General features: G+C 38.3%; 1 protein-coding gene across 1 annotated transcript in view; it reads right to left on the reverse strand.

Annotated features, from left to right (window-relative positions):
- MORC3 (MORC family CW-type zinc finger 3) overlaps positions 1 to 15,332 on the reverse strand; it is a 77,290-nt gene that overhangs the window by 10,273 nt on the left and 51,685 nt on the right. The window contains exons 6-15 of the mRNA XM_019524999.1: positions 12,116 to 12,266; positions 8,477 to 8,608; positions 7,817 to 7,936; positions 7,263 to 7,360; positions 5,522 to 5,626; positions 5,243 to 5,365; positions 5,069 to 5,143; positions 3,966 to 4,008; positions 2,210 to 2,403; positions 14 to 590 (exon numbers count right to left, since the gene is read on the reverse strand). Of these exons, the coding sequence (XP_019380544.1) occupies positions 14 to 590; positions 2,210 to 2,403; positions 3,966 to 4,008; positions 5,069 to 5,143; positions 5,243 to 5,365; positions 5,522 to 5,626; positions 7,263 to 7,360; positions 7,817 to 7,936; positions 8,477 to 8,608; positions 12,116 to 12,266 (1,618 nt within the window). The remainder of the gene's footprint in view (positions 1 to 13; positions 591 to 2,209; positions 2,404 to 3,965; positions 4,009 to 5,068; positions 5,144 to 5,242; positions 5,366 to 5,521; positions 5,627 to 7,262; positions 7,361 to 7,816; positions 7,937 to 8,476; positions 8,609 to 12,115; positions 12,267 to 15,332) is intronic.

Consider the following 15,332-nt stretch of genomic DNA (forward strand, 5'->3'; position numbering starts at 1 on the left):
ATTGATGGCACATTTCCTTTTTCACATACTTATCATTCATTTCTACTATCTTCTGCTCCAGCATTTCCACCTGTTGGGCCAACATTTCACACTGTTTCCAGTAAGTTTCTTTTTCTTCGTTTGTTAATTGCAACTGATTTCTTAGTTCATTTACTTTAATTTCAAGATCTGCAGAAGAGGTCTCAGAAACATCTGCAATTTCTTGAAGGTTTGGTCCAAGTCTGTCCATTTCTGATACAGACAGCAGACTACCTGGGCTATCTTCCTCTTCTTCCTTTTTAACAACTAAGTTTGGGATCTCAGTTTGTGTTGCTGCAGTCCAGTGTCCACATTTAGTCTCAGAAGTAACTGTACCACAAGGTTCCTTGACTTCACAACTTTCTTTGGGTATGCTCCCTTGATCCTCACTAATATGTTCAGTTTTTATTATCACTATATCAGAGTCTACTGCAGGTTTTGGAGTACTACTCTCCTCTAAAATGATAACATCTTCATCATCATCTTCAGCATGATTGTCAATTACTTGATTATGTAACCGCGGTGTCTTTGCAGTTATGGGTGTCAAACAACCAGAAGCCCTCCGTTTAAGACTGATGGGAAAAAGAGAAATAGTTTACTGTAACTTATTATATTATGCAAAATCATTTGTTTTCAAAGTTTTACATTTCAAATTTATGTGGACCATATTCATGAAATTATGTTGGGCTGCACCAACTCTAAACAAAGCGGTTCTGTTTTCTAATTTAAAAAACTGGAGGCCAACTTTATGAGTTCTAAACCTCACATTTTAGGGTACTCTTGAAATTCAAAGATTGAATGAACTGAAACAGGACAGAGTGAGTAAAAGTGATTAATTCTGCCTGATGAAGGGTATTCATACTTGAAAGCTTACAAAGATTTTTTCCAACTATTTGAGTTGGTCTAATAAAAAATATCAGATTTACTTAAAGAACCTTGTCTGTCTAATTCTGCTCAACAATTCTGTTGCAACTGCTGGTTCTCCTTGGTACAATTAGGAAGAGAGAACCTCTAAAACTATAGCTTATTTTCTAGCACTTCCAGGCAAGTCATACAGCGTATGCCTAATTTTGTATTCTTTGAGGCTAATTTAGTTCATGCTGTTATCAGGGTCTCTGTGTAATTTGTAAATGTGCTAATCATTCATTATATTAATCCAGTGGTGCTCAACCTTTTTGCCCAGTGGGTCAGATGGGTAGTGACTGATCTCTCTGCAGGCTAGATCGAGCTGTTGGACCCAATCAGGTGCCTGGGGTGGGCACAGTAGGGCCCCATCTGGTGACAAAGTGTGGGGAGGGGGGTAGTCCGGCTCCGATCCAACTGCATGGGGACATGCAGCTTGGGTCCAGCCCCAACCCAGCTGCACAGGCGGGAGGGGACATGCCCCAGCCCCAATCTGGCTGGGCAGGGGAAAGAGGTCATGGCCCATCCCTGTAGCAGGAACAGGGCATGGCCAGACCCCATGGGGGGGAGGAAGTGGTTGTGGACTGGCCCCATGGGGCAAAGAGCAGCTTGACCCCAATGGAGCTGTACAGAGTGAAGGGGGGGGGGGGTGGTCTGACTCCAATCTGGCTGTGCAGGGAAAGAGCTGTGGCCTGGCTCTGACCCACCCCAGAGGGCTTGGGATTTTTGGTAGTGGGGAGGGGTGGCAGTACTGCCATTTCTTCCCCTCACTGCCAAATTTCCCCAACCCTTGCAGGCTGGATTCCAAGGCTCCATGTTCTGAAAATTAAGCACCCCTGCATTCATCCACTCTCTAGTGGGGCCTACAAAAATGACTGGCCATCAATCAGGATAAATATAGCCTTTATTTATTTGTAAGTTAACTGTTATTTCTACTGTAATGTAATGACTCGTTTATTTTAAAATAGCATTTAAAAAAAGACTAATCAAATTTGAGCCAACAAGCAACAACAGAAGTTTACATGTTATGGGAGGCTGTCTGATGAAAAATAAGGCTGACAAAGCCATCAATTCCTCTCTACCTTCGGCAACATTTTGCCATATTTACTTGCATCTGTCAGAATGCAGCCAGAGGATATTAAATGGGATGTGCTCAGAACACTTAAGATTACACAGCAATCACTGTTTTGTACCTTAGCCTAGAGAAGCCAGACACTGTAACCTTTAGTCTGTAAGAATATTTCCTTTGGAGATCAATAGAAATCTCCTTTGCATTTAATTCACTAACCTGCTGTCAGAATCTGGATGAGGTGAAGATACCAATCTGTTATTTGAAGTGTTTAGAGATCTTGTAACAGAAGTGTTTGAGGATTCTGTTAACCGAGATCTTGGAATACCCTCCTTTCCACTCACAGATGACAATGTTTTAAAATCTTTACTTGAAGAAACAGGAAAGGTTTTTAAAAACATTTCATTAGCCATCTGTAGAAAAAAAATGTTTTATTTGATTAAGAAAAAAAGAAAACCAGACATCCAGGAGACAAAGCAATAATCAATTGTTAGCAGATCTATTGACCACACTGGTGCCAGAACTACCATCAGAACATACTTCAAGTACCTGGAAGCCTGTCTGACATTTAGTACTATGGGTGATCCTCTGGCATCAGCAAGTCACTATTAAAGCTACTACTACTACAAGTTTGCTTTATCTTCATTCATACTTAGAAGAACAGCAAGGAATAATATACTGCATTTTAAAGAAGGAAGATAAGTTATATGTAACACAACTGTCAAGCTCCCCTGCTTTGCACAAGTCACTGAATTAAGCCCCTTAATACCATTTTGAGAAAGGAAAGCATTTTCCACATTTTACAAATTCCTATTTATGATTCAAAGCTCACATTTACACTTTTGCTTTTGCCCGGATTATGAAGTCGATCACATTTGAAACAGTGTATACCTAAAACAGCTTGTGATCATCCCTTTACTAAAACTTCTTTGCAACTAAATTCAAATTAAATTTGTCTACAGTGAACAACTTGCTCCATTGACTCCACAAAGGGCTGGTCCATATGGAGAAGTTCAGGAAAATAATGTTAATTAAAATGGATTAGTTAAACCCCATTAAGACCATGTGGATTGGACCCTGTCATTTAGAATTAAAGTGGTCTTAATTTAGGTTAAGTTAATTTTGGAAGTGAATTAAGGCCAATCAAAACAAGGGCCACTTTAGAAGTGAACAAGAAGGTCCATACCTCAAGATAAGTATTCACCTTGCAATTCATACTTCTAGTTAATTTGGAGTAATATCCCTGATTGTATCCATGTAGACAAGCTCCAGACTTAAAAATACATCACTGCCAGGATCAAAGCTTCACTCCCTTCTTGTTTCAGAATCTAGTATCAATAACCCTCCTCTATTTTTAATATCTTCCCCATGAACCTTATTTGTCTCCTTGCCTCACCAGTAATTTCTCTTTAACAACTCATTCCTGCTCTCCATATCAGACACTAAACTTCTGAGAATTTGAAACGGAGATGTACTATATTAATTCCTCATTGAAGATATCTCTCCTCCTCAGAGTACACCGTCTTCTGGGGCTTAATTGGTCCACACACTATTCAGTCCTGAATGGCCTCCTATACATGTTTTCTAACAACAGCATTTGCTTGTCTTTAGGTAACAAAGTTTGAAGAACTTCAAAGATGGATTTTTTTCATCACTGGGGAAACTTTTTTAAACCACCCTCTCAGAATGCTCATGTAAAAGTGTTTAAATATGTTGGTACAAGGTAGCCACTGAGAACTTTACCTTTTATACTTTCTCAATGCTTCCCCCTCCCAACGTAACAATGGAGAAAAAATAAATTCTTTTAACTATATTATCTAAATATCAGTTGTAAATTAACAGCTTTAATTTAATGCTTACCTGTACCAACAGCAGAACACATTGCATGTATACTCTTACACTGTAGCTTTCTTTATCCTCTTAAAAAGTTACCATAGAAACTACCAAATACAACAAATAAAAGTTTAAGTAGTACCTGTTGACTGTATTCCATTCGTTTTCTGAATTTTTCTTTGTCTCTTTATAGGAATGGAGGGATAAAGATTAAGGTGTTAACTCCAAATATACAATTCAGTTTACAAATATAATAATTTCTATATTAAAAACAAATACAATGCTTTCTAGCACCTAGATTGGAAAAAATAGACACTGGTTTTCAATTACCACATTCTGAATTTATTAAAGAGCAAAGGCCATCACAGCACTTAAATTAGCTTAACTTTAAAATAATTTGTTGCCATATCTAACAAGTGCAGCTCTTTAAAGGCCAATCCTTGCATTAGTATTCAGTTTAACAGAATAGGCCACAAAGGTATTCTTCCAGGTGGGTCAACTAGCATTTTTTTATGCCTGAATTACTACTATGTTAGGGCACCTGGTTATGAACAGCTGGGTCCCAAACCATTTCCTTAGGTTACAATAGGAACTCTGAAACTTCACACAGCCTGCATTACCCTGTTTCCAGTTAATGAACCACTCCTTTCCAATTCCTTATTATATGGGCCACCTTCCTCCCTTCCTTGTGAAAAATCATGCAACATCTCTGAGTGAATGCTCACAGACACTTTTCTGGAAAGTATTAGGAAATCATTTATACACACGTGGCCAGCTGAGCAGCCACTTGCCAAAGACAGATAGACTGAGTGTTCTGTGCACAAGGATAGGCATACTAAACTGTGTCATCTTAGCTGTCTTAAAGTAACAGGAAAAGAGGAGAATCAGTACCACGAGACATGGGAACTTAAGGACTTAGAAGGGACTTCTGGACCATTAAGTCTAGTCCCTTTACATTCATATGCAACTAGCAGTCAAAAACAAAAACCGATCTTAGTGGAGCACAGAGCCCTTTGAGAATCTCTGGATCAGCCAAGCCACATTCTGAACACATTAAGGGAGTGATTATACATATCTTATTTCAAAGTTGTATAATCACTTTTAAATATGGTTTGGTCTCATCATTTAAGATATCACAGTGTTTTAATTGTGTATGTCACCAGGAATCATAATTGTAGCATACACCCTTCAAACCCCTGTCCTATACTGGGCACTTTTTTTTCCACGCAGATCTCCAATACTCACCTTTTCTTATAGGTTTTCTCATATGTAGGATGTATTAAGTCATCATCTTCTGGTTCTTCTGGTACACTGCAATCCCTGATTTACAAAAAAAACCCAAAACAAATGATGTCTTAATCAGCTGATGAAAGTAAAATATGCAGTACTATTTAGCTGTTCCTCCAAATTTTATTTTACCTGAATTGTGGGTCAGGGTTCAATGAACAGTACCATTTTTCTGGCAAGCGATCTATCCCATCTGCAAGCTTCCGCCATTTCAGACATGAATCACACTGAACCCATGTCTGATCAGGCCGTTTTCTGTAATGAAAAGTCAAAACATACAAAAATGTTTTACTCCACTACTGTTATTGTATTTGCTTCTCTGTGACATTAGATAGAAGCAGATAAACTATCACATGCATATTCTATATGTTGTGACTTGAAAATACAGTTTCAGAGAAGCATGTTACTCACTGTATGTCTTCCACTAGCAAATCCAGAGGATATTCTTCATTTTTCTTGGCTTTCATTTCATTCCAGTAATCATTTAACTTTTCTCCTAGGGCTGCTATTGTAAGCCTAGCAACAGAAAACAGTGTCTTACGGAAAGATATTTTGTAAAATTAGTAAGAAAAATGCATTTTTATACATGGTGTAGAAAGAATTAAGATATGCTTCAGCAGAATATGGTACAAATCAGGGCAGGAACTATAAATATCTATTTTCTGGAATTGTAGTTTTGCTTCCAAATTCATTGTAATAAAAGTCAACAATAATCTTTTCTGTAATTTTTGTATATCTCCTAAATTAAGCTATATCTATATAGCCACAGTCTCACACAGTGGCCAAGACCTTGGTACCCAAGTACATATACAACAGCCATGATTTTGTAGTCAGGTCTGTGCAGGTTAGCTCCTGTACCTGGGTCATCAGGGCCCCACCAAAGAGACAAAAGGGTTCTAAGCATATCTGGATGCAGGTTTGGTTCTCAAAGGACAAGTAAAACAGACTTCATAACTTGGTAAGTGACGAAGCACAACAGCTAAGTATTTCTGATACAGGAAAAGGAAAAAGAAGAGTATTAAGAATTCATGGTTTATTAAAGCTGTTTGGATACCTAGCATTAATTATTAACAAGTCGTGTTAATATTTACCAATAGTGAAACGGTAAAATGCTTTATGTCTTAAAAGCAAGATTTTTGTTTCAGAATATATTTTATTGGACCAACAATAGAGCTATTAAGAAATATTTAAGCATCATCAGGCAAGGGCATTTTGTACTAAAAAACCTATCTTGCAGCTCTCCCAACTTTATCGCTGGTCCAATAAGAGTTATGACCAAATACATCATGCTTCTTGAGATTCCCTAGACCAAACCTGCAACACTGCAAAATTCTATAATTGTATTTATTTCTCCATTCCACGAGAATCTCTTAAGATTTCCAATGAGAGGAAAGCAGAAATTTATTTAAAGAAAAAAAAAGCATAATACCTCAATTTTAGATATGACGTGAGAATGCCACCATCACAATTAGAGAACTGGTTGCACCTCCCTGCCTTTTCTAGCCCCTTGAAATCCATTTCCCCTTCTCCCTGCTCTCTGGCCCTCTGACTTGTGTGGGCTGGAATTCCACAGTTCTTTAATTCTTGAGCCCCAGACTACAGTTTTTGCCCTACTATGTTCAGCTGTCTGAAATGCTTTCCTTTGGGAATTTCTGACTAGTACCATACAATGATCAAGTAGCCTTTATAAAAATCAAAGTATCCATAGAAACATATAAAGTAGGGTTGGAAGGGACCTCAGAAGGTCACCTAGTCCAATCCCCTGCTCAAAGCACAATCATCCTTTTTTAAAAAACATCCTACATTTATGTGTATTTAACCTGTTTTTAAATTTCCAAGGATGAAGAGTCCACAGCCTCTTTAGGTAGCTTGTTCCAACGTTTAACTACCTTCAAAGTGAGGAATTTCTTTCTAACGTGTAACCTAAGTTTCCCTTGTGCAATTTATGACCATTCCTCCTTTTCCTGTTCCCTGTGGCCACCAAGAATTGTCTCTTACCATCCTCTTAGGATCAATTCAGGGCATCATATTACAAAGTATTTCTGCATAATATTGAGAAGAAACATCTTTTGCAGTTAATGTATTATGAAGGGTATTTCATATTCCCATTCTAAACCCGTTTTCTAAGATGCCTAGATAAATATATATTTACCTGTATTCATTGGTATAATCAAAATCTTGTTTATTATGTGTTGGTTTTAGGAAGTTACATTCTATAATTCCAACTACACCAACACCCATGTTGTTTGCCTGTAAGATTAAAACATAAATGAAAGGAGGAAGAGACAAAGAGATAATTTTTACACTGAAGCATTTTTTTCTGTTTCCAAGGATGACTACTGGCAGTTTGGATTTAACACATACGTTCATCTAAACTATAACTTCATCAGAAAAGAGTATGTGCCAAATATACAGAATTTTGTCAGATGGTTCCTCTGAAAACAAAACAGTGGAATTATTTTCATTTTGTACTTATCCTGTCCTTCTCTTGCCCTAGCAATGACAGTTATACACTTTGCAAATTAACATTAACTCTGAAATAAATATTATAAAGTGTACAGTAGAACTTTCATCTCCAAATAGATTAATCGAAACTAAAAGAACCCAGGGAATTTAGTAGAATAGCACCAACGTAATAGTCACTGTTTTGAGTGAGGTTACTTTCTAATTCAAACAGGAATGTGTTTTTCAAGTGTAAGTACTTGCCTTTAATTGACAGCCAACTCTTTCATAAGCTTTGATAAGTCTGTTTCTATGGTACATCATTATTCCATAATGATCTTTATTTCTGCAGTTAAATCCAAAGGTGATTCTTACAGTTTTAGCCTTATTTTTAGATGTTAAGGAAAATTTGGTAATACAGATTTACTAACACTAAGGGCATTTTTACATGCGTTTTGGGACGCAGCACTGGGTGCTTTAATTAGCAAGCTGCAATAATGAATGAAAAGCACCTGCATATCACAAATACTGATGTTTCCATGGTGAAAAATGGCAGCAGGGCACTTCAAACTAAAGCTCCTTGAATGTTTTAGTTCAAAGCGCCCTGCTGCCATTTTTCAGCATGGGGACGCTGATACATGTGGTGTAGAAGGCTGCCAGAGCATGTCAATTTCCATGCTCCAGCAGACTCGATTAACTGAGTCTGCTCCAATGCACTGGAGTTCCAGTGCATTGGAGCAGGCTCCCTACATGTCTACAGGAGCCCTAAATATTCATCCTAAATAGGGACTTAAACCACTCTCACGCTGGACTACTTCCACCAATCTCTCTGTCTGATACGGTGATATATGGGTAACTACATTTTTCTCAAACAAAATCATGTCACATTAAATGTGCAATAATGTACATATCAATAAAGGATACAGCCAAAAATTTTGGTCTATAAATATCACGTTCGATATATGCAAGGCTTTTGGAAACGAGCTGTGTTTGTACTTTTTGTCCTCTTATAATGATCTGCATTCTTGGCTTCAGATACAAAATGCTACAATAAGCCTGCAAAAAAATATCTATTATTCAAGCTGAACAAAATATAAAACAGTTTATAGTGCATCCTCCCCCTGCAAATTTTAAACAAGGTCATAATTAATGCTCCTTAAAGTTGATTGTAATTATAGTCTTCCAGTCCTATTGTTATCAATTCAATTCGATTAACAATGAACTTGTACAATGAATTTAACATATATTATAAATTGTAAAGCAAAACAAAATAAAGGGGAAAACTCCTTCTGAGCATGACAGAATAAACAGATATCTGAAGGTACAAATTTATCAAGAAGCAACCCACCTCCAGGAAGCAAGACCTAGCCTACAATGACTAGCATTTTCAAACTGGAAACATGGTTTTCTACGGCAAACTTAATAGACTGTGGATTACCAGGGTGGTTAATGGTGATTAGCATTCATATGCAGGTAAGGCCATGCATACCTTTCCATGTTTGTATCACACTAAGCAAAGAAGTTGCTTTCTATATAAATAAAGTGCTTTGCCAATCTAGCAACCATCACCTTTCTAGACTTATATGAGCTCAATAATGTGAAGGCACCTTCAGTTTGCTGACTACCATACAGAAAACTTTTACTTTCATACAGTTGCATGGCAAAAATCACTTGCCAAACAGGAAGCTGCTTCAGGGGAAAACATTAAAAGGGCTAAGCAAGGACATCACTGAAATATGATGAACAGCAACAACTGCTGAAAGAACATATAGGAAAAAATTTCCAGCATTTTTAGTTACAACGTAATTGTACAGTATTCAAAATCAATACACAAATACTACTGTTAACACGTAGATAACAGCTGAGCATGTTCAAAATATGTCATGATTCAGTTCTCAGCTCCTCTTGTGCACTGGTACTAGTAATTACTGTTTTATACATTATACTACATATGACGACATGCTTGGATGAAATCCCTAAAAAAAACAACTACTGGTTGTAAGTTTGCATTTATTTATGTTTAGTTCATAAACATAAATCACAATGTTATATGATCAAAATATTTTTCAGAAAAAAATAAGCTAAGAGTTAACAAAAATAATAAGCTCCGAAATTGTGTTAATACTCAATTTATGTTGCTGCTAGCTGCATGCCACGCTGAAACTTTCAGCAGTGTGTAAACAGTAAGGGAGAAAGACTGTGTAAACAGGCAAAATGTGGTTAATACTCAATTAGCAATTGCAGTAATTATATTTTTCCTTTGCAAGGGAGTAAAACTGGTAAAAGCATTATTCTTATAACCATTCACTAGTGCTCATGCTGATGAATGGGTAGTACCCAATAACACTATGAATTTAGCCAGTCCCTTTTCTTCTGAGCTCTCTACAGCGTATCATCCCAGAGTAGTGCATCCCACGTACAGCTGATGTAGTCTTGTGTGCATTTCCTCTACTGCAGGGATGTCTAATTCACCCCAGGCCTTAGACTAGATCCAAACCACAGGGTTCCTTTTGGGGCAGACTGTCAGGGCCAGCAGCCAACTCTGGTGGGCTACATTTGGGTGGCAGTGTAGGTTTAAGGCTGGGCAGCAGCATGTAGCTGCATTTGAATGGCAGCACAGAGGCAGCACAGGTCCAGGACTGGGTGGCAGTGTAAGTCCAGGGACCCTGAATTCTGTGGCAGGCCACACCAGACAACTTCTGGTAGCTCCTTGGTCATCTGGCCCACCAGTATTAACAGCTCCACAGGCCAGATTTGGCCTGCAGGCTGTATGTTTGACACCCCTGCTCTACCAGACACTCCAGCCCTGATGCACAGGCAGATTAGGCAGTGTGATGTGTGTGGATACTAAAAAAATCTAACACAGAGTAGTACCATAGAAGAAACTGCACATTTAGGAATGTTTTATTCAAGTCTGGTCATGAGAGAGCACCAAACTAGTTACAAAATTTGATTTTATTGCACTGCAAACTAACCAAGAAGCGAAAGCCTTCCTTACAGGTTTCTGTGAAAAACCTTACAAAGGTACAACCACAAACCATAAATGAAAGTATTTCAGTAATACATGCAGAAAGTTCCCACAGGCAGAGTAATAGATGCAATTAGCAGAAACAATCAGTCTCTCCTCACTGAATTAAATAAATATTCTAGAGCATGGGTGTCAAACTTATTTGCCCAAGAGGCCAGATCTAGACTGCAAGGCTTCCATTAGGCCAGACAACCTGCAAATAATGGAGGCGTTAATCCTTGTGGCTGCCAGAGCCACTATATCACCAGCAGTGACTAAAACCCCCAAATTTAATGCCAAGTGTGGGGGGAGGAGGGCATGGGCAGAAGGTGTAAGTGACTGTGTTAACCCTGTGGATGCAGCTGCTTTAGCAGCTGTGGTGACAAGCACCATGGGTCAAATCCAACCAGTGGGCCATATTTTTTGCAACCCTGCTTTAAAGCATTACAAACAGTTCTACCATGTCCAAGAAATGGGCACAGAGCATCATTACAAAAGCAGGGTCTGTTCTATCTAGTCATTCCTATCTCTCCCTCCTCCTTTGGATTATTTATATCAAAAGCAATCTGCAGCGGCAGTGAGCCCAATACTGGTTGAGAACAAATGCAGCCAAACCCTGAACACAGCATCTCTTGTTTCAGAATGCCCTCCCATGACTCCTGTCACAGATGGTCTTTGCAGAATTCTGGTGGAGAATAAAGTGGGATGAAAAATTTCTATTGCCAAATCTCCATTCTACTTTTTTAGCACACATGATTTATTTCCAGAATATGGCCTCATGTTAGGAACTTGTTCATCTGAACACCTGGTAACAACCCCTGGATGGACTAACCCAACACAAGGACTTTCCAAGGTATGGCGGTGATGCTGAGTTCACCTACCCACATATTTCAAATGTCAGCATGCTGGGTACAAACATGAGTATACAGTATCTCCAGATTAACTGAAATGTGTGCTGACACATGGTAAATGTAATACCCGAATCCATGAGGGACTGAAAAATAGAATAGCAGTGGCAAGTATATCCTTGGTTCAAATACAGTAAGAGTTCAATTCATTAAACTCTTAACATAGCTTTCTGATTTGCAGTTCTCTAAAAAATGGTTTACACTAGATCAGGGCTGTCCAATTGAGTGGCTGTTGGTTGCATGCTACATGGGTCCCTGCTCCCCTCCCCCTTGCCACATGGGTCCTCCTACCCAGGGCAGGAGCAAGAAGCAGAAGCTGGAAAAGGAAGCAGGAGCCCAGAGAACCTAGCTGTATCAGCAACAACGTCTGCATGGGAGCCTCCAGGCCACGAGTTAATCACCCACAGCTCACCAATTGGACAGGCCTATTTTAGATTACAAAGTAAGTCTATTTTAAGCTTGTGTGGATTACCCTTTAAACTAACAAATGGGGGACAGTGTGACATAAATAAAGCTGTTTTTTATTTTGCAATTACCTTAAAGATCTACTAGAAAACATGGAGCTAAAACCAAAACAACAACAGAGAACTTTGAATTACACTTTCTAGATCTGTTATAATCAATTTATTAATTAGACTGTATACATACCCGTAGAGAATAGTCACTTTCAGGCACATTTTGGTCCATTCGCTCTTGTTTTTTATACCCTCGTTTTCCTGTTGCTTCATCTAAGTCTTCTGGAATTCTGATGTCATATTTATCCTTATCAAAATCAAATTCTGTTTTTCCAGTTTTATCTCTGAGGAAGACAGTTCAAATACACTAATTACAAAAATAACCTAAAACAGCGTCTGGGGAAGGCATAGCATCACGAGGTATGAAAGAGGAAAGGGACTTGTCAACTCCTTAAAAATATCAATTCAAATCAATTTAGCCAATACCAGTACTCCACTACTCATTATATAACACCTCCGAGATGTTTACAGGATTCTAACAGGATCCTCATAGTTCAGATTGCACGTAGTTCAGATTTTTATTGACAAGGAGGTGAACATCAATTTTAACATAAGACGAGGTTGATCACACATGTATGCTAGAGTGCAAAAGTTTGTTTTACAAAATCTCCTTTATATTCAAAGTATATTACAAAAAAGGATTTTACTGTAGTTCAATAAGCAATCTCTGTAATTCATAACTGCATTAATCTTGCCTTCATTATCTCCTTACTTTGCAAAAGGTCTCTTTTATTCAGCATCTGTATCCTTAACTGATGTACCCCATTGCTTTTGACTGGCAACACCCTCACATAAAATTTAAACAAATCCCCTCTAGCTCAGAGATTAGTTTTTATAAAAAAATCTTTCATAATTTAAATTATTTCTAGTGATTAAAAACCTTCTAAAGAAACAGTTTTTCAAGAAAATAAATATTTTTCCATTATGGTTTCTACACCCCAGATGTAAGAATTAAGAACCTGCACAGTAACCTGCTATGGAAAGCAGTGACTTCACTATATTTAACTGCATGAGCAATGCATATAGTTGCATGGGGGGTGGGGGGGAAACCAATACAGTGGAAGTTAAATATTAACTTGAATATTTTCATCATTCCATCTAAGATCTTGGATTTGAGTAAACATAATATATTTAATGTAAGGAAAGTAACTGAAAGTAACAATAACAGAATGAACCCAAGACTGGTTGTAGGTAACAAACTGAATATGATTGTGTAATGAGACTACATTATATAAAATAAAGATGTTTTCCCCTATACTGTACTGTTGAGGTAACCATTTAGTGTTGGGTACTTCAGTGTTAGATGGTTGTAAACAAGTTTGAGGAAAAAATCAAAATTATTAAGGGTATAGATTTAGATTAGAATGACAAGATAAATGAGCTGACAAAGGAAATCATACTATTTTACCTGAAGGTGAGGAGCTCAGGGTCTATTTTGATACAGGTAAGTGCAATATGATAAACCTGGTAAGTTCAATATAAATATATATGTAGAGAGATTAGATCACTGGTTCTCAACCTTTTTAGACTCAAGGCACCCTGCAGAAAATGCCAGCTAATACCGTGAAACTCAAGCTGAACTGGGCCTACTCACAAAAGTTAATACAAAATATTGATGACAACTGTATAGTGCAAGAGGATTCAAGTTTGTGGCTGGATCTTCTGAAAAGAAATAATGAGGCATCACTGCCAGCTTGTTTTACTATATTTATAATTTTAAGCAGGCTCGTATGTGTCTGATATCTAACTGTGTGAAATGTCTATCCTTGATTAATTAGTATCATAAATATTTATTTACAATTAACTCATGTTTATGTGCAGGAAGAGACGTTTTCCATATGGGTTTTCATAGATGTTGTTGCCCTGTGGGGTCAGGCCAACCCTCAGGATCTCAATATGGTGCTGTTAGACAGGAGGGTGTGACACAATTTCACATGTACAAACATACAAATCAATTAGGTGCATTCACACACACTATCAGCTCAGGCACATACACATTCAAACCAGCCTAGGCACATGCATACCTATCGCCAATTCAAACACATACACACTACACACTAAAAACTAGACAAAAATCAATTGTCAATACCTGCACACTCAACACACATACACAGATCACTAATTTGTATATCATGCACACAATGAGATACACACACACACACACACACGAGTTCACAAACATACAACCCACCTACACATACAAGTAAGTTCCTAACTTGGATGGTACAGTGTGTGTGCTTGGGGTACCTGGGATACTTGGGGGAAGGTTAAGGTGAGAGAGAGAGAGAGAGAAAGTTAAAGTGTAGGGACTGAAAGTTGCCAGAACTGGGATTAGAACCAGTAGACTAGGGAGAAGCTGGCTGAGGAACTGAGGCTTGAGGTTCACTTAAGATCAAGTGGCCCCAGAGTTACTCGAGGAAAGAAAAAAAAAAGCCTGGTGGCAAGAAGACGGCCAGGAAAGAGAGAGGCAGAAACCTGGGAGCTTGGGACTGGAAACTGAGGCAGACAGCTGAGTTACGGGGGGGGAACGACAGATAAATGGTGGCAAAGAGGAGACAGCCAGGAAAGAAACTGAGGCAGAAACCTAACTCTGATCTCCTATGGGGAGGGCCTGTCCAGGCAAGGTCAGTCCTGTTCCAGAGGGCTCCAGGTGTTCTTACTGAGCATGTGCAGCCTTGGAACAATGGTGGGTTGCCTCATCTTTTGTTTCTTGAATGCTGAGGGTGGTTCCAATGGCTGGGTCATTGGTACAGGTATTGGTGTTGATTGTTTGGTCATTCAGAGGGAGGTATTTTTAGACCTACTGCCATTGTCTCTCAAGCACCCTCATTCTTCCCCATTTATTCAGGAACCAAGTTACATAGGAGGGGTAGGTGTGAGTCATAGGTTACACAACCGGGCATGGGGATAAGATGGAGGCTTGACATTACAAGATAGAAACTTGACATGACTTATGCTAACTTACATATATAGGCCTAAAACAGTAATCACACAATATAAAAGCAGTAAAAAAATAAATCAATACAAACATAATAATTATCACTTATAAAACAGTGGATACCTATATCCAAATAGCAGGGCACTTATTTGCAAAGAGGGGAAAGAAAAATAAAACTTGCTACCTAAAATAAAATGTTAAAGCTTATCTTACATCTTAGCTTACTTAAACTTATCTATATGGAATAGAGAGGGAGAGAATAAGTAAGAAATGGTTGGGGAAGGGGAGGGAATGTATTTTAAAATAAAATACACTGGGGGCTTGGGGGTTTTGCTACAATGTCTCCTCCTGATTTACTCATCTTGGACCTCAGTGATCTTCCAAGGACTCCTCAAAAACTGTTTTTTCTCGT

This window comes from Gavialis gangeticus, unplaced genomic scaffold (assembly GCF_001723915.1).
Source record: "Gavialis gangeticus isolate Ggan-Ray unplaced genomic scaffold, GavGan_comp1, whole genome shotgun sequence".
Taxonomy (NCBI): domain Eukaryota; kingdom Metazoa; phylum Chordata; order Crocodylia; family Gavialidae; genus Gavialis; species Gavialis gangeticus.